General features: G+C 25.8%; 1 protein-coding gene across 2 annotated transcripts; it reads right to left on the minus strand.

Moving 5' to 3' along the window:
- Nucleotides 1-547: 547 nt before the first annotated feature.
- Nucleotides 548-4,870, minus strand: LOC114381924 (glutamine synthetase cytosolic isozyme 1). Of its 2 annotated transcripts, XM_028341152.1 has the most exons (12): nt 4,647-4,870; nt 3,662-3,701; nt 3,458-3,561; nt 3,289-3,337; nt 2,957-3,063; nt 2,780-2,867; nt 2,317-2,445; nt 2,039-2,113; nt 1,897-1,950; nt 1,703-1,740; nt 1,447-1,606; nt 548-989 (listed from the first exon to the last, which is right to left on the minus strand). In XM_028341152.1, exons 1-12 carry the CDS (start codon nt 4,718-4,720, stop codon nt 837-839), a joined length of 1,071 nt encoding a protein of 356 aa, XP_028196953.1. In that variant the 5' UTR covers nt 4,721-4,870; the 3' UTR covers nt 548-836. The 2 variants fall into 2 exon arrangements, with proteins under 2 accessions (XP_028196953.1, XP_028196954.1); XM_028341153.1 differs by lacking the exon at nt 1,447-1,606 and having other exon boundaries at nt 869-929.
- Between the last annotated feature and the right edge of the window lie 13,756 nt (nt 4,871-18,626).

Genomic DNA, 18,626 nt, shown 5'->3' on the forward strand with positions numbered 1-18,626 from the left:
AAGCCAGGTTGGAAGAAAGTTTTCTCAGTCTAACTTGATAGTCCCAAGTTAGTATTTCTAACAAGATTTATTATAACAAGTAACCAGAGAATTTCACCCACTATTTTATTATTAAAATATATTTAAGCCTATAATTATATTTTAAATATATTTTTAATCCTTATAATTTTATCTTCTTTATAAATGTTTTTGTTTTATTCTTAATAGCGTTTTTTGTCCAATGTTTTAAATGATACTTTAAGCACTAAAAAAATATTATTTATCACCAAATCCGAACATGTTACATTTTTAAAAAAATTGTAAATTTGATCCTTCTCTATCACCAAATCCGAACCCGGAAGATGAAAAATGTAATTTTGGCTAATTTTTTTATCATAATTAATTATCATTTATCTTTTTTAAAAAATACATTTTACCTAATTTTTCATTTATTATTCTTTATAACGTAATCTCTCAGCCGTAATCTTATTTATCTCATAATCTCTGAACTGTAAATCAGTTCACAAATCAAATTATACCACGAGACAAATCCAGCAACAGAAACAAATTCCTACTCCAATGAACATGACAATTTCATATATTATTATTATACTTCACAATCAGCATTTCTTTGTTCAAGACTGATAATAACCATTAAATTATTGTCATTGTAACAATCGGAAAACGAGGGAAAGGAATAGAAGAAAACAATGAACAACCCTTGCCAGTTAGTTGCACCAACCAACAAGGCACCAACCATAGTACCAATCAAAAGGTAAAAAGAGAGAGACCAAATCCTACTAAGAAAAGCATAACTGTTCCTTTCCATCCAAAGGGAGAAAACATGCAGGTTTTGCTCATGGCTTCCACAGAATGGTTGTGTCTGCAATCATGGAAGTAACCACGTATGGGTCCATGTTGGAAGCTGGCCTTCTGTCCTCAAAATATCCCTTCCCTGCTTTCTCTGTGTCTCTCCCAACCCTAACAGAAGCTCCACGGTTTGCAACTCCCTAAACAATAATCAAATCAAATAATATAAACACCTTATTATAACTTGGTCTCAAGTCTAAACAATGAGAAAACTTGTGACAATTTGGTACATGAAAATATTCTTTTTATTTTCAATCTTAATTACAAAAAATTAAGTGGTGGCTGTGTCTGGATTGGTAGTAAAAATCCACGTTGAGGAGAAAATCACAGTGAGATCAACGCATTACTTCAGAAAATTACGGTTGAGTTCAAGCCGCAATGTTACCAATCATGGTGCAATTAAAAGAAAGTAACTATTTTGAAAGTTAAAATGAAAACAAACAAAAAAAGAAATATCTTCTCAAAGGGTTCCCTAAAGTTTTTGGTTAGGTACAAAGGGTCCATAATGTTTGGTCTCACATGGAAAAAATGTGTCAAGTTAAAGTTAGTTCAAAGGAACATGGTATGGGTTTGGTCATTTTTATTTTTGTTTCTTACCCATAAGAAGGTGTTGATGTCAGCGGTTTCGTGGCGTCCTGTCAAACGACGTTCGTTGCCTTCTCCATAAGCAGCAATGTGCTCCTTGTGCTTCTTCCCCAACTTGTCAATTGCTGCTTTGATCACTTCATAGCCACCATCTTCTCTCATGGACTTGGTGCTGCAACATTATATTAATAGTATGCACTGGTCAAGCATGAAAAGCAAAGAGAATTTATCTTAGTTTAGTCCTTTTGGTCAAGTGAAAAAAGGTTACCTGTAGTTTGTGTGAGCACCAGCACCATTCCAATCACCCTAATTTTGTAATGACCCAAACAACAATAGTCAACATCATTTGAACAAATAAAATGCCTAAAATACCTATGTTTTTTCATGGGGTTCGAACAAATGTGATGGGAAAATAACTTTACCATAAAGGGGAGAAAACTTGAGAGAGAGAAAAAAAATAACCTTAATTGGCTTGGGGTCAAAGGAAACCACCACACCAGCAATCTCAGTGATCCTCTGTTTGTTACCATAGAAAAACAAAGAATGTTAGTTGCAATGTTAAGATAGGTACATTAACACTAGTAAGTCATCATGTGCTACCTACCTCCAAGATGTAACGAGCTGCCCAAATCTCATCACCAGCTGAGATTCCAACTGAAGGTCCAACTTGGAATTCCCACTACATACACATTGAATTAAATTTAATACTATCTTCATTCTTTTTTTTTTTATAAAAAAGCAAGTTATAGTGTATTATACAAAATCATAGATGAGATTTAATTGAAATATATTTTGCACCAAACAATAAATGAAAATACTAAAAGGGTAATCAACGATTAGAACGAAAATAAGTGCATAATATTATTTTTCTTTCCAAGTTACCTGACCGGGCATCACTTCTCCATTAATTCCACTGATGTTGATGCCAGCATAAATACAGGCTTTGTAGTGTGCGTCAACAATGTCACGGCCAAAAGCCTTGTCAGCGCCAACACCACAGTAGTATGGACCCTGTTGGAACAAACAAAACAACAATGTTGTTCCTAAATATAAAATGTAGAACAGCTGTACTATAAGCTAATAGTAATAAGTAAACAATATGATTTTTTCAATAAAAGACACTCAAAGGCAAGCTTAAATTGGGTTCCAACAAACTTTATAGAAGTAGGGTTAAAGACAAAGTTTTGATATTGCTAAGGGATTATAATCATTGTCTCTATAAGAGTCCCAATAAGTGTAAAAATTGATAATTTGAGTTAAATGAGTCAAATGGACAATATATGAGTTTCATATGTGTAAAGTAACAACCCTAAAAATTAAAACATTAATGAAAGTTAGTATTCACCTGAGGTCCAGGGAAACCACCAACAGGCCACCCAAGAGGCCATTGGATATCTTTCTGCAACAAGGTGTATTCTTGTTCAATACCGTACCTAATAAAAAACCATGCACCAATTGGTCAGAGAAATGAAAACTAGTGAGAAAATGTTATTTCAAACAGCAATGAAACAACAATAGATACCATGGCACTTCAGCAACAACATCAGGATGGCTGAAAACCTTGGCAGCAGCGTGCCTCTTGTTAGTGGGAATAGGTTCTCCAGCAGGAGTGTAGGCATCACAGATAACCTAGAATAAATCAAAGTTGTAGGCATCAAAGATTTTTTTTAACCAATATAAATAATTTAATTGTTGATTTTTATAATAATTACTTTAAAAATCATGTTGGTGTAATCTTTACACATTGTAAGTGTATAAACAAAAAAAAAAAAAACAAGGGGATCTAGCTCAGTGATGTGAGTATTGTAAACTTTTTAGGAAAACAAAGTTGTAAAAGCAAAAAACCAAACTCACCAAGATATTGTTACCCCTTCTGAATGGATCCCTGAAAATGGCTTGTGGGCTGTATTGAATCAATCCCATATAAGTAAATAATGGAATATAAATAAAATGGAAAGAAAAAAATACAAATTTGTATTTATGGGGGAGATATTGTGATTAGATAGGATTAAAAAAACCATACTATAAAATCACTTCACTGTCTTCACCAGGAGCTTGACCTGTGCTGGAACCATCATAGTTCCACTTGGGAAGCTCTGAAGGGTCGCTAACTGGTCCTGGGAGAGTCTATATGCCAAGAAAATTTTTACACTTGCATTAGTTAAACAGAAAAACGAATGAACTTATTTTATTTTTATAGTTTGCTACAAAAAAAAAAGTGAATTACCCTTGCTTTGCTCCTCAGGTCCATTCCTGATCCACCGATCCTACCATGGTGAATAATAAAAATGTTAGAATGCATCAAAAGGGAAAAATTTTATCCGAAAAAATATGGTCTAACAAGTTGCTTTCATTTGATAGTGAGCATGAAGAATAATTTAGGTTGTATTTTATAAAAGCAAGAAACTAAGTAACAAGCAACAAGAAAGAAACATGGAAAAAGAATCTTCCTTTCTCAAATTAATTCCAAGCAAACTCATCTTTGAAGTGATCAAATAGCATAACCACCAAAAGACAAAGTCAAAACAGAGGAAACATTCTTATAGATTTAACACTTCAAAAGCGGAACGACCCCAAAAAAAATCAAAAAGGAGGCTGAGAAATCGAGAGAGAATAAAATACATCTCATAAACACACAAAAAATGGAACACCCGCAAAAAAGAAAAGAAAAAAACAGGGGAAATCATAGAAGAAAAAGTAATTTCAATTCCTGCAATACTCCAGTTAATGAGATATATCATGAATTCAGAACTCAGAGATCAAACTTCTCTAGGGTCATTTTAAAAGGGGTGGAACAAAAGCAAGTAGTAGAATAGAGTAGAGTGGAGTGATGGATCAAATAAAAGTTTTATTTCTTTGGTTCCTCTCAAGTGGGGAAAGACTAAAACTTCAGCATTTTTCCATCAGAAAAATTGGAAACTTTGATCTGTTCATGTAACGAGAGAAACAGACTAATGTCTTCCGTTAGACCCAACTTAGTGTCAGTGATCAAATAAAAGATTAGTAAAAATAAACCACACCCAACATGAGAAGAAAAAAAAGCATTTTTTTTCATCCCAGAAAAAAAAAAGTTCCTGCACACGTAAAAAAACCATGTACACACTAACAGACACAAACATAAACATTTTCCCAGGTTGTTATGTTGGTGTTCGTACAGAACCAAAAAAAAACTTTGTGAGACAGGGAGAAACAGAGAGAGAAAAGAGACTAACCATATGTACTCTGCGATCACCTTCTCGGTGGTATCGGAGAGGTTAAGGTTGATGAGATCTGAGAGCAGAGACATCTCCAAAATCAAGCAAAGACCCTTCTTTCTTCAAAGAGCAGAAAAAGATCTCTTTTAGAGAATTCTGAGATTCAATACGTAAAAGAAGATGTGAGAACAGCGAGGCAGGGGTGTGGGCATTTTATAGTGGGTTTGTTCTCTCCCTACCAAATTCTACTCCTCAGATTCAATACGTAATTGACTATACCAATAGTTTTTTTTTTTCCAATTAAATCATTTCTATACTGAATATTAACTTATTTTAATTTTTTCTTCCTTTAGTAACTCAATAATAATAAGTCAAATATTTTTTATTTGTTAAAAAAAATTAAATGACAAAATCCAAATGCGAATTAAAATAATGGATTTTGAAAAACAATAAAAAATATAATAAATAAAGAACAATTTAGAAAACAATGAGATAAAAAAAATTATACATTCACATCATAAAATATCTTACCAATCATTCTAAATAATTCATCATAAATATGTTGACTTTAATTATAATAAACAAAATAAATTATATATTAATAATATAAAATAATTTTATATAGTTATTTATTACAAATCTTTCATATAAAATAATTTATTAATTTTTATAATAATTATGTCAAAATTAAAATAAATATAATTTTTAATTAACTTATAATATAAAATCATTTTTCCGTACATAATCATTGAAGTCTTACTGTTACAATCAACGGATAACATTTAATGCTTTGTTTTTTCATAATAAGTTATAAAAATTAAATCACAATAATAACCATGATATTAGGTGGAATTGTTAAATAATATAATAAATTTTTCAATTGGCAGCTGCGTTTCAAAAATGTGTTTGGAATTGTTTGGGAGAAGAATCTACGATGGTGGGTCCATTAATACTCATTCACCGGGTAACTGACACGTTGGATTCAGTGTTTTTTTTCTTCTTCTTTTCTTTTTGCAATAATACAGGTGTAAATGGTTGAATATTTATTGAATTTGTTAATTTTATTTTTGTCAAAAATTTAACTGATTATTTTTATTATAATTTTTTAATTATATTTTTTATTTACAAGACTTAATACTAAGCATTTATTTAAAAGATTTCAATTTTAGCTTTATAATTACATTATTTTAATACATTCATTACATAGGATAAAATTAATAATAAATAATTTAAATTATCATATTAGATTATTTTTAAAGCATGGACAGAAAATTAAGAAAAATAAATATATAATTAATTTTCATATTTAGCTCCTCTCATTCGTATGAATCAAATTTTGAATATTAAAATTTGCAACTCACTTACATTATTCAATAAAAAAAAAACTCACATATATTATTCAACTCGGTTCATATCATATTAAAATGGAATAATCTTTATGTGTATTTTATTTCTTATCTTATCACATTTTTTTCACTTTTAAATCAATTAAAAAACATTGTATTCTTGTTTTCTTAAAGAAATATATTATTACATCTTACTTGAAATGAAAACATTAAACATGGAAAGAATTTTATATTTGACTAAAATGTAATTTTTGGTTTTTTATAACAGTGTACACAAGGAAACCAGAACATGACAGTGTATACCACCACACCCAACCATTCAGTCAACGGCACAAGACATGGTCTAGGCCCTCCACGTCGGTGAGCACCTTCGTCGCGTGATGGGTAGCAAGGATTGTTCCCCTGACTAGCGGGTACAGTTCTATGTGTCCCCCTACGCTCACACCCGATTGATGCTCAGCGAGCTTAGACGAGTGTTTCTTGAAGAAGAGGATCATCAGTATGAGAGAAGAGTCGTGAGTTCGAAAATGAAATTTCAAGAGGGAACCAGAACATGACAGTGTACACTATCACACCCAACCATTTAGTCAACGGCACAAGACATGGCCTAGGCCCTCCACGCCGGTGAGCACCTTCGTCGCATGATGGGTAGCGAGGATTGTTCCCCTGACTAGCGGGTACAGTTCTACGTGTCCTCCTACGCTCACACCCAATTGATGCTCAGCGAGCTTAGACGGGTGTTTCTTGAAGAAGAGGATCATCAGTATGAGAGAAGAGTCGTGAGTTCAAAAACGAAATTTCGAGAACTTTTAGGTGGAAGAGAGGATGAAGGTTATAAAGGATGAAGAGAGCAAGGTTCTTCTATCAAGAAGAGAATTTTAATTTCTCACATTTTAGAAAAAAAATTGAAATTCTACATTTTTAGTTGTTTAAAATTCTGTTTTAAAATTCCAAAAATTTAAATTATTCATAAAAAAACATCCAAACAATGAATTTTAAATTAAAGAAATTTAAATTCTCGAATAAATTACTTTCCTTAATTAAAATTCTTTATGCAAATGCATTCTAAGGGTTACCTATAGAAGATTCTAACTAGTTGAGGGTTCTGATCAACAAGGAAGTTAAATAAAATAACATAGTGTGAGAGAATACGAGAAGTAAAAGATTAGGAATGTTACACTAGTTGTCATAATGGTGGCACCTAGTTATGATAGTGGTGACAACAAAAAATGTTATTATTAAATATGAGTTTTTTTAAAACTAAAAATCAAATTCACAAAATCTTTTTTCTTAATTTTAAAAATAAGTATAAAAATGTTTCAAAAATGATTTTAAAATATTTTCAACTCCATTTTTGTCACACCCATTTTGTTTTAAAAATTCTATTTAGAACCCGAAAATCAAAAACTCACAATCAACCCAAACCAATCTTTAGTTTTTTATTTTCAATTTTCTATTATTTGGATTTTTTTGTCTTTTTACACGTTTACATCTTCCTCTACACATATTCTTTAAATATTAATTTTTAAAATTATTTTATAAAATAATTTTAAAATTTAAGAATTAAATCAAATACACCCCGGAACACTCGCTTCGAAATATCTTGACATCTTGTCCATGCTAACTTGAAATATCATTGTACCTAAAGAAAATAAATGCTATGTAAACATGTTCAAAGAAAAATCGATTCAATTAATGCTTAATGTATTTTAACTTTTAAATCATTTTAATATAAAATTCAATTTGAAAATCAAAACAAATTCATTTGACTTAACTTAGTTTTTCTATAAAAAAAAATGGTGTTTATATGATATGTTATATATTGTGAGCTTTCAACCACTAATACCACATAATAAAATGGCATGATTATAATTTTAGATATAGTTGACAGTTGGCATAATGATGGAGACAAATAATTATAATTAGTGACATTCTATTACGAGGTATAATACTTTATTCACCAAAAAAAAAAAACGAAGCATAATACTTTAATGTATTATCAAAAAATTAGTCACCAAAAAAAACATGTAGAGTCTAGATCTAATAAATTATTTCTCTGCATAATCTTTTCTTTTTTGTTTCTTATGCTATTTTACGAATGTCGTCGGAACAAGAACAAGCAATTCAAGTGACCATTTAAGGGAATGTTTCTCCCAATCACCATCTCATCCAACACTGATGACTTTCACCTACCCGACATTCCGTTTAAACATTTCTTAATTAGGTTTAGTTGAAATAAAATTTTCAACTAACATCTAAGAACCCGTAAAAAACGAAGAAAAACAATATAAAAAAATCAATAAAACTTATTTCATATGTTAAAATTAATTGATATATTTTTTAGAAACTCTTTTATCTAATTTCTCTAAGAAGATGAAATGTATAATTTAAATTTAAACATATAAGAAAATTTTGATTCATTTTGTTTTTTTCTTTATAAGTGTTTACGATAAAATTTATCTAAAATATATATACTTTAACCTTAAATTGTCTGTCATGTTAATTTTGATTCAATTATAAGTTTCTTTTTTTAAAAGCAAAATTATAAGTTTCTTGAAAATATAATTTAATTATATCGATCAAAAAAGTTAGAACATCCACTTATTACTAAGTAAGGGACCTTTTGTCAAAAAACTTTACATAGAAAAATATTAGTTATAAATCGACACACGCATGAGCTAAATCGCTCATCATTTTAATGTAATGTGAAATTAATTAAAGTATTCATTGTTTTATTTAACTAATATATCATTTAGTTCCTCAACTTTAGAACCCACTCAGTTTAATTATATACGTAAAAAAGCCAAATGCAACATGTGTAGTATATCTTTTCATTACTACTTCTATTAAATACTTAACATGATTATGCATGCGGTATACACCTTTTCCCCCGAATGGTGTATAATATATCCATACAAGACTAATTCTTTAAATAATAAAATACCCACGTTTTAAAAGGCTCAAGCTTTTGTCTTTCTTTGCTAGCTAGTTAAAAATGTCCTTTTGTAAACTCGGAGTTGGTTAGCATGCTTTTGTATATACATTTTATTTCATTTTAATTGAAGAGATTGAAATATAAAATATTAAGATAATAGATATTTAATGTATGTTTTGAAAGTATAAAAAACATTAGAATATCATTTAATCACAAAATATTATAATCACAAAATATTATATATGATAAGTGTATTAATTTTTATAATAATTATTTTAAATATTATAACAACAATTATTTGTTATTAGTTGATAGTGTAAATCTTTTTACAAAGATAATATATAAAAATTAAATTAAATTTGAAAAAAAATGGAAGACAAAGTTCATAAAGTTTAATTTTTGTACGATGTTATTATAAAATATTTATGCTATCAACTAATTAAAAATTATTATTGGTATAAATTTTAAAATAACTATTATTAATGCCAATAATTTATTATATATGAGAATTTATAATTAAAATATTATATAAAAAATTATACACTTTATACTTTTTGTGGGTATCATATTATTGATACATAATATCAATTTGCATACCTTAAAAGAAGCTAATCGGATAGCAGATAAATTAACAAATTTTAGTTTACCTTAAAAGTTGATGTAATGTCAATAGTGTTTTTTTTAACGATTTTTAGGAGTTTCTTTTCTTTTATTTCACACGCACACAAATCACATGAAAGTTTAGTAATCATTTTTTAGTGGAGTATTTTTTCTTAATTATACTAGTATTATTTTTAACCACAGCACATGTTAGCCACTACTAATCATTCACAAATTTAAATAACAAACAAGAATTGGACATATAAAATGTTTTCTCTACTAGATTGATTTCTTTGTTAAATGCAAACCAACGTGACAATCACGAGGGTGAAAAAAAGTGAGAAAAGAGAGATGGACAAAGGGAAGTGGCCAATAGGATGAGTTCAAGTCTTGACCAGATAAAAGTGAACACTAGACCAATCCATGATTGCGGTGGTGTTAGCTTCTTTATTTTTTATTTGGCAAATGCTAACATAGTTAAAAAAAAGTTCTTTTTAAAGAGAACACAGTTAAAGAACTTAAAAAGTTTAAATATAATTTTTTTATTAAAATATATAAAATTATGCTATTTATAATTTTTTATATACTTTCTTATGATTTTATAATAAATATTTTTTTTGGTAATCAGTGTCTTTAAAATACTAATTAATAAGATATTTTTTATTAATAACATTTAGCTTAAACATATTTTTATTTCTTATAAATTATGTTTTTATTTTATTTTATAGTAATTTATATAAAAATTTTAATTGTGCAAAGTGCTCTTAAAGTTTTTCGACAACTAAAAATAAAACAAACATAATTTATAAAAACTAAAAAAATAATTTTATAAAAACAAAATGCAAAAAAATACTAAATTATAAAAATTAAATACATATTTAAACCATTATACTTTTTATAGGTTTTGATAATCAATAATATAAGAATATTGATTAAGGAATTAAAATAAAAATATTTATTACATGAATTATATGAGAATACAATAATAATTATGAATAACACATTTATTCGTCTTTTAATCAAAATATTTATTTTTTAAGTTTTTTAACTAATGTGATAAAGACACTAGTTAGCATTTAATTTTTTGTATTGATCTTTAAAGAAGTAAAACAAAAAAATATTCATTGAAAAATGATAAAAAAAACCTTAAAAATTTAATAGGGTAACATTATTTTTAATTTTTGACTAAAAATATTTTTAATTTAAATTAGGAGAGCGATTATTATTTGCCTTTTGAGTTAAGGGTTGGTGGGTAGGTTGATACCTAAATAGTGTGGCGTGTAGTTAAAGGAGTGATGAGCATTGGGATTTTGATTTTTGAGGCAGGAGATTCTGTCACAGTTGAGTGTACGGCTAAGGACGCCACCACTTGAGTTTGAGGGTTTTTACCGACACGTGTCTTGTGCTGCAAGTGGCTCATCTTCAATAAATATTACGCAGTTTTACATGTGCGGGACCCACCGAGTCTCGAGATTCTCACCCACTCCCAAATTCGCAACGCGGAGTCCTTGCCAGGCCCCACCGCCACTCAAACAATCTATAAATAAAGTCTAAAATATTTTAAGTAACTTTTTTTTCTTTGACCAAATTATGCTAAGTTGAAAAAATCAGGAGAATGATTTTTTTTACTGAAAAAACGGAAGAATGATAATAACCTATCAAAATCATTTTAGTTTAATTTTTAATTTTTTTTACTGGTTAAAAAATTAGTTTATTGTTTTAATAAATATTTTTTTTTAAATAGTTCTTAATGTTTTTTATAAGTTTTTAGAATTTTTTAAAAGACTACTTGAAGAATTATTTTTTAAAATGTTAAGTTTTTAGTTTTTTTAATTTTATTTTTAAAATATTTATTTAATTTTCTTATTATCATTTTTAAATATATTATTTATACTATTTTATATTTTCTAACTACTTTAATAATTAATTTTATCAACTAATTGTGATTAATAATAAACTGACTTTTGAGCTTTCAGTTAAATTGTCAAAGATAATCTCAACCATAAACATTGAGCTGTTCGTGATTTAGAAAAAAAATACTATAAAATACAATACTAGTACTTAATAATATTAATATATTTTTATAATTTTTTATTAAAAAAATATCGAGAAAATAGTATTGATAGTGACCGGGGTTAATGAAAGGGTGGAAGACTCCAATACACTCTGTTTGTTAGAAGGAAAAATAGTGTATAAATTAAATGGACAGAAAATAGAGAAAATGTTCTAAATAAAAGTCTTTTGATATAGTAATGAAAAGAAATAAAAAAAAAGTTGGTGGATCTTACTTAAAATTATTTCCACACTACAAGATGAAAAATGGCAAACAAATCGAGCACAATGACAAAGAGAGACTAGTTTTCTATGGCTCTCATTTGTTCTACCTAGTTTTTTTTTTGGAAAAAAAAAACATCACTAATTGATTAAGGATGTGTTTGATTTGTAAAAAAAATATATATAAACAAAACAAAACTTGACAAATAATTGAATTACAGGATAATTTGGTATTGTACGTTATTTCATGGTCGGTATACATTACAAGTAATTTTGTATTATATCTTGTTTGATGTGTTTGTACACTGAATAAAATAATACAAATTTTACTATAAAATCCTAGATAGATTAGTAGCACCTTCACGGCATAACAAAAGCGCGAGGCTGCCACAGGGTCACGACGATGGTAGTGGTAGCGCGATGACATGTCGCGGTCTCGCCAAAGTTGGCCAAAAGAAAAAAAAAACATACCAAAAAGGAGGAAAATAATGATGAGAACATTTGAATAAATTAACAATGAAAAAAAATAAAGAAATAATAAGCAAAAAGGAAACAACTTCAATCTATATAGCTCTCGTTGACGATTAAAGTATGCCATTTGGAGAGGGAGATTTAGAGAAGGAGACGCATATGAAAAAAAGAAAAAAAAATGCGTGAGATAACGAAAAATTAGGAAATAGGGATAATATTATATTTTTACTTTTGTCAAACACTGGATAAAAAGTTGTACAAGTTTAATAAGTTACAAATTTTTGAGTATTTATCCGGTTGATCATTCTTTATTTCGTAGTGTCCTTCACTCATTTTTAAAATTAAACATTAGACAAATATTTTTGTGTCGTTCATTCCCTTATTTTTTAGGAAATCAAATGCACCTTAAGTGTTCGAGACAATTGATAACCTTTGTGTATTTTTTAGTAGTGCATTTCTGAATTCAAAAGATTCATATTCATACTTATTAGTTTTAGGATTAAATTGTAATTTTAATCCCTTAGCTTTGTAGAAAAAGATTAAATGAATTGAAAAATAAAAAAAAGTCTTAATAAGAATTGAACTCATGAATTTTTTTATTTATAAATAAAATAATAAAACACTAACAAACCTGTTTTATTTAGTTAATTATATTAATCTTATTTTCTATGTGTCATTAGTTAAGAGTTATTAACTTTTAAAAAAAAATTATCAAAATTTATAATTAAAATATATTTAATATATAAACCTTTTTAATTTTATTTTATATCATTCTATATGTTTTTATTTTTAATAGCTTACATATTTTTATTTTTATTTTACCAATTTATAATTAATTTCATAAATTAATATGCAAATTATTTACATTTAAAAAAATTATTTTAATATACAAATTATGTTTATTCTAATTGTTAAGGTAAAATTAAAAAATATTTATATATTAAATATTTTTAATTTATAAATTTGGATAATTAAAAATATTAATAACTCTTGACTAATAATATATAAAAACCAATGTTAATATAATTAACTAAATAAAATAAGTATCTTAGTGATTTATTATTTTGTCTATAAATAAAGGATTTTAAATTTGATTCATATTAAAATATTTTTTATTTTTCATTTTATTTAATTTTTTTACATGATCATTACCTCACTTATCTACATAAGTTTCATGTCAGCATTAATATATCACATCATAATCAATATTTAATTTTAAATCAATTAATGATTAATTGATGAAAGAATTAAAATTGCCTATTTTTTAAATAAAATAATTAAATATCTTGATTTTAAAAAAATCAAATCAAGATAAATTCGAATCAAACACACTTAGAATATGTTTGATTAAAAACATTGATGACGCCAAACTTTAGTTGTTAAGATATTATTAGAATCTTTTCTTTTGTGTTTATTTTACTTTTATTCAATTAAATTTATCTTAACATTTGTGTCACAATAATTTAAACTAAAAATTAAACATGCACTTAAACTCTAGTATATATACTTAACATGTATCTTCAATTAATTGCTTCGATATCAAATTCGCGAGCTACTTACTTTTCCAAAAGGTATGCTAAACGATAGTCAGTGTTACATTTTTTTTTTCTTCGGTAAATGATTCTTGAATTATCTTTTCTTCTAAGTTGTGTTAGTTAAAATATATAAAGTATCTTTATCGGATTTGACCAAATTACATCCATGCAAAAAGATTTCAGTGTACGGCAAAGATCATTCAACAGGCCAACACCAACCACTATTTATTCTCTACATTAGACTATTACACGAAGACCAAGTAATAAAATTAGAAGCTTCCTGGAAAAAAAATAAAGAAAGAAATATATACACTTAATTTAGATGAAAACTAAAGCAATGACAAACAAAATTAAAGAGATAAAAACAAAACAAAAATTTCATATTTGGGTAGACAAAAAGAAAAGGAAAAAAGTGACAATTTAATACATTTTTTCAATAAAGTATAATAAAATAAATAATTTTTAAAAATTCTGTTTCTATATAAAGTAGAATAACTATCTTAAATATGAATCCAAAAAAAAAAAAAACAAATACTGTCTTAAATGAAAGTATTTTATGGTATTATTTTTTAATCGAAGTTTTAGGGAATATATATTGTTCATCTTTGTTTTTAGATTAAGTTTTAATATTTCAAAAAAATATTAATACTTAAAAATAAAATTGTATCACAATATAAATTACTTATCATAAATATAAATCATATTTTGTAAATTAAAAATATTTAGTGTTACAAATTTTACTTATAATATAATATATTCAAAAGTATTTATTTATTAAAAATACAATTTTTATGAAATAAGTGGAGTATTATAAACATACTCTCTAACACATTTTATAACTATCATTGGTTAAAATTTAATTTATTAAAAAATACAAAATCAAAAGATAAACTTATTAAATAATAAGTGACATTCACAAAAAATATAATTTATAATAAATTCTAACTAAAAGTAGAAAGTGTGTTAACAATAGTGTGTTAGTATTGCTATATCTTTTCTATAAAATAAAAGTTATAATGTAATTTTTGTCCTCTATTTTTTTAAATTTATAATTGTAGTTTTTTTATTTTTTAATTTAAATATTTTGTTTCTTACTTTTAAAAAAATCACAATTTTAGTTCTTTTTTTTTAATGGAATCATTTTGTTCCATACATTTTAAAAAATGTGATTTTAGTCTTTTTTAATTTTAGACTTGATTAATGATTATATTCTTTTTTAATTATTCTTAATAAATAAATTTTGTGAGCAATAAAATAATTAAAAAAAAACATTTATCTTATGAATAATAAATAAACATATGTTGGTTAATTTTTAGAAAATACATAAATTAACATTTTAAGTTAACCATAATGACTAAAACGACTGATTTTTTTTAAAGGTGGACTAAAATCACCAGAAACCAAACATACCTTTGTGGGCGTATCCTTCAAGTTGCTAAAGTATCCGCATGGCAAAGTACGCCATGCACACGAACAGTACAGCCGTGCTACTTTTTAAAATGATAAAATTATATTTTTATTTCTTAGTTGTCTCTAATTTTGATTTTAGTTGCTTTTTAAAATTATTGACACATTTAGTTTCTAATTATGTTCAATCCCATAAATGTGATTATGAAATCTAGATTTAGACAAATAAAAATGTTGACGGTCACAATGTCACATTTTGGTTGGATGATGATGATCACCACGTGACAAGTTCTGACTGAATGTTAACTCTATAAATGATGAAAATGTATTGTTATTATTCACGTCCAATCAAAATATGATACTAACAGTTATCCATTCAATCAGAAAGTAACATGCAGTGGTCAACATAACAATCAACGTCTAAATTTATACTTAGAGACTACATTTACGGGAGAACATAATTGGAGGACTAAATGCGTCAATAATTTTAAAGAAAAACTAAAATCGAAATTAGAAACAAATAGTAAGATAAAAAATTACACTTTTACCTATTAGAATAGTACCGAAATACTGATTACTTTTGGGGAGTTCACTTAAAAAGAATTCGGTCTGACATGACATGGTTAGTTGGTTACCTAAATTGCCTTACAAATAAATTAAACAATGTTGATTCCAATTATCTTTTATAATTAAAAAATTATAAGAAAGTATTAGAACAATTAGTTAAATACGCACTAATTTTTGTTTCCTTAATTTTTTAAATATGTGATTTTAGTCCACCTTTAAAAAATCAGAAATTTTAGTCGTTATGGTAAAATGTTGATTTATGTATTTTGTAAAGATTGACCGGCATACATTTATTTATTATTCATAAGATAAATGTTTTTTTAATTATTTGATTGTTAACAAAATTAATTTATTAAGAATAATTTAAAAAGTACATAATCAAGTCTAAATTTAAAAAAGGAGACTAAAATCACATATTTTTTTAAAAGGTATGAAACAAAATATCTCAATTAAAAAAAGATGACTAAAATTATGATTTTTAAAAAGTAGGAAACAAAATATTTCGATTAAAAAATAGAAAGACTAAAATTATAAATTTAGAAAAATAAAACCCAAAAATTACATTATAACTTTTATTTTATAGAGAAGATATAGCAATACTAACACACTATTGTTGACACACTTTCTCCTTTTATTTGGAATTAATTATAAATCACATTTTTTGTGAATTTCACTTATTATTTAATAAGTTTATCTTTTGATTTTGTATTTTTTAATAAATTAAATTTAAATCAATGATAGTTATAGAATGTGTTAGAGAGTATGTTCATAATACTCCTCTTATTTCATAAAAAATGTATTTCTAATAAATAAATACTTTTTGAATATATTATATTATAAGTAAAATTTGTAACAATAAATATTTTTAATTTACAAAATATGATTTATATTTATGATAAGTAATTTATATTGTGATACAATTTTATTTTAAGTATTGATTTTTTTTTTAAATATTAAAACTTAATCTAAAAACATAGATGAACAATATATATTCCCTAAAACTTCGATTAATAATACCATAAAATACTTTCATTTAAGACAGTTCTTTTTTTTATTCATATTTAAGATAGTTATTCTACTTTATATGGAAACAGAATTTTTAAAAATTATTTATTTTATTTTACTTTATTGAAAAAAAGTATTAAATTGTCACTTTTTTCCTTTTCTTTTTGTCTATCCAAATATGAAAATTTTGTTTTATTTTTATCTCTTTAATTTTGTTCGTCATTGCTTTACTTTTCATCTAAATTAAGTGTATATATTTCTTTCTTTATTTTTTTCCAGGAAGCTTCTAATTTTATTACTTCGTCTTCGTGTAATAATCTAATGTAGAGAATATATAGTGGTTGGTGGTGGCCTGTTGGATGATATTTGCCGTACACTGAAATCTTATCTTTGTGGATGGATGTAATTTGGTCAAATCCGATAAAGATACTAAAATATCCGCATGGCAAAGTAGGTCATGCACGAACAGCACATCAGTGCTACTTCTTTAAATGATAAAATTATATTTTTGGTTTTGTATTTTTCTCTAATTTTAATTTTAGTTTTTTTAAAATTATTGTCGTATTTAGTGTTTAATTATGTTCAATGCTGTAAATATAATTCTCAAATTTAGATTTAGACATATAAAAATGTTGATGGTCACGTGTGTCATATTGTGATTGAATGTAGACTTTATGAATGATGAAAATATATTGTTGTTGTCAACATCCAAAACATGTTACAATCATCGTCCAATCAAGTTGTAACATGTGACGGTCAACATTCCTATGTAACAGTCTAAATCTAAACTTAAGAATCATATTTACAATATTGAATATAATTAAATGATTAAATGTGTCAATAATTTATTTTAAAGAAAAATCAAAATTAAAATTAAAGATAACTAAGAAATAAAAAATACAATTTTACCCGTTAGAATAGTAGTGGAGTTTTAGGGAGTTCACTTTAAAAAAATTCAGTCTGTTGGTTACCTAACTTGCCTTCTACGTACGAATAAATTAAGCAATGTTTATTCCAATTATCTTTTATAATTAAAAAATTATAAGAAAATATTAGAACAATTAGTTAAATACTGCACTAATGTCTATAATATAATAGGTAATCTGAATTTCATTACTAGAGTAAAGAATTTAAGACAAAAAAATAGATTGTAACAATAAAATATTTTAGTAACATATTTTAGTCGGAAAAATGGAGAAATATGTTAACAAATGATTTTCTGTTCATATAATTATCCTTTGATAAAAATTATTATATTTTTTTATAAAACTAAAAAAGTAGTGAAAATTATGGTATATTTTCAATTATTGTGAAAAATGTATATTTTTAAAATAAAAAGAGAAAAGTGTAATATTTAAAATTTCAAACTATTTTTAACAATATTTTTTTATAGTAAAGTAAAATATAATATATTCGCCTTTGTCAACGAATGCAAGTATATATTTTAACACAAAAAAAAGATGGTACAATACTTACATCATCAAGGAAATATAGTGTGTTAGTGTATAAGATATTTAAAAAATGTTATTGAGTCTAATATGTTTTATAAAATTAATTGAAAAGTTAATTAGAACTTCAAAAGTTATCTGATTGAATAATGAATATTTAATAAAATTATATATTTAAGTAGTTAAAAAATATATAATTATATAAAAAAGTAATAAAATTTTATCTTAAATAATTTTTTTAAATCTAAAAAATATTTAAGGACAAAAATAAAAATTAATATAAAAAATTAAAAGAAAAAAAACTATCATTTATTACTTCAGGTCGTATTTCAAGAAACCTTACAGGTTATCAAAAATATTCCTCAAACAAATTTTTTAACTACTAAACTAAAAAAATAGCTGACATATAA

The sequence above is a fragment of the Glycine soja genome, chromosome 13 (genome assembly GCF_004193775.1).
Source record: "Glycine soja cultivar W05 chromosome 13, ASM419377v2, whole genome shotgun sequence".
Lineage (NCBI taxonomy): Eukaryota > Viridiplantae > Streptophyta > Magnoliopsida > Fabales > Fabaceae > Glycine > Glycine soja.

Excerpts from the sequence above, each read along its gene's own strand:
- LOC114381924 (XM_028341152.1), bottom strand. The coding sequence starts at position 4,720 with ATGTCTCTGCTCTCAGATCTCATCAACCTTAACCTCTCCGATACCACC. Across the intron at positions 3,338-3,457 it reads GACAGTGAAGTGATTTTATA|CCCACAAGCCATTTTCAGGG; the intron begins GTATGGTTTTTT and ends GATTCAATACAG. Across the intron at positions 1,607-1,702 it reads GGTGCTCACACAAACTACAG|CACCAAGTCCATGAGAGAAG; the intron begins GTAACCTTTTTT and ends ATAATGTTGCAG.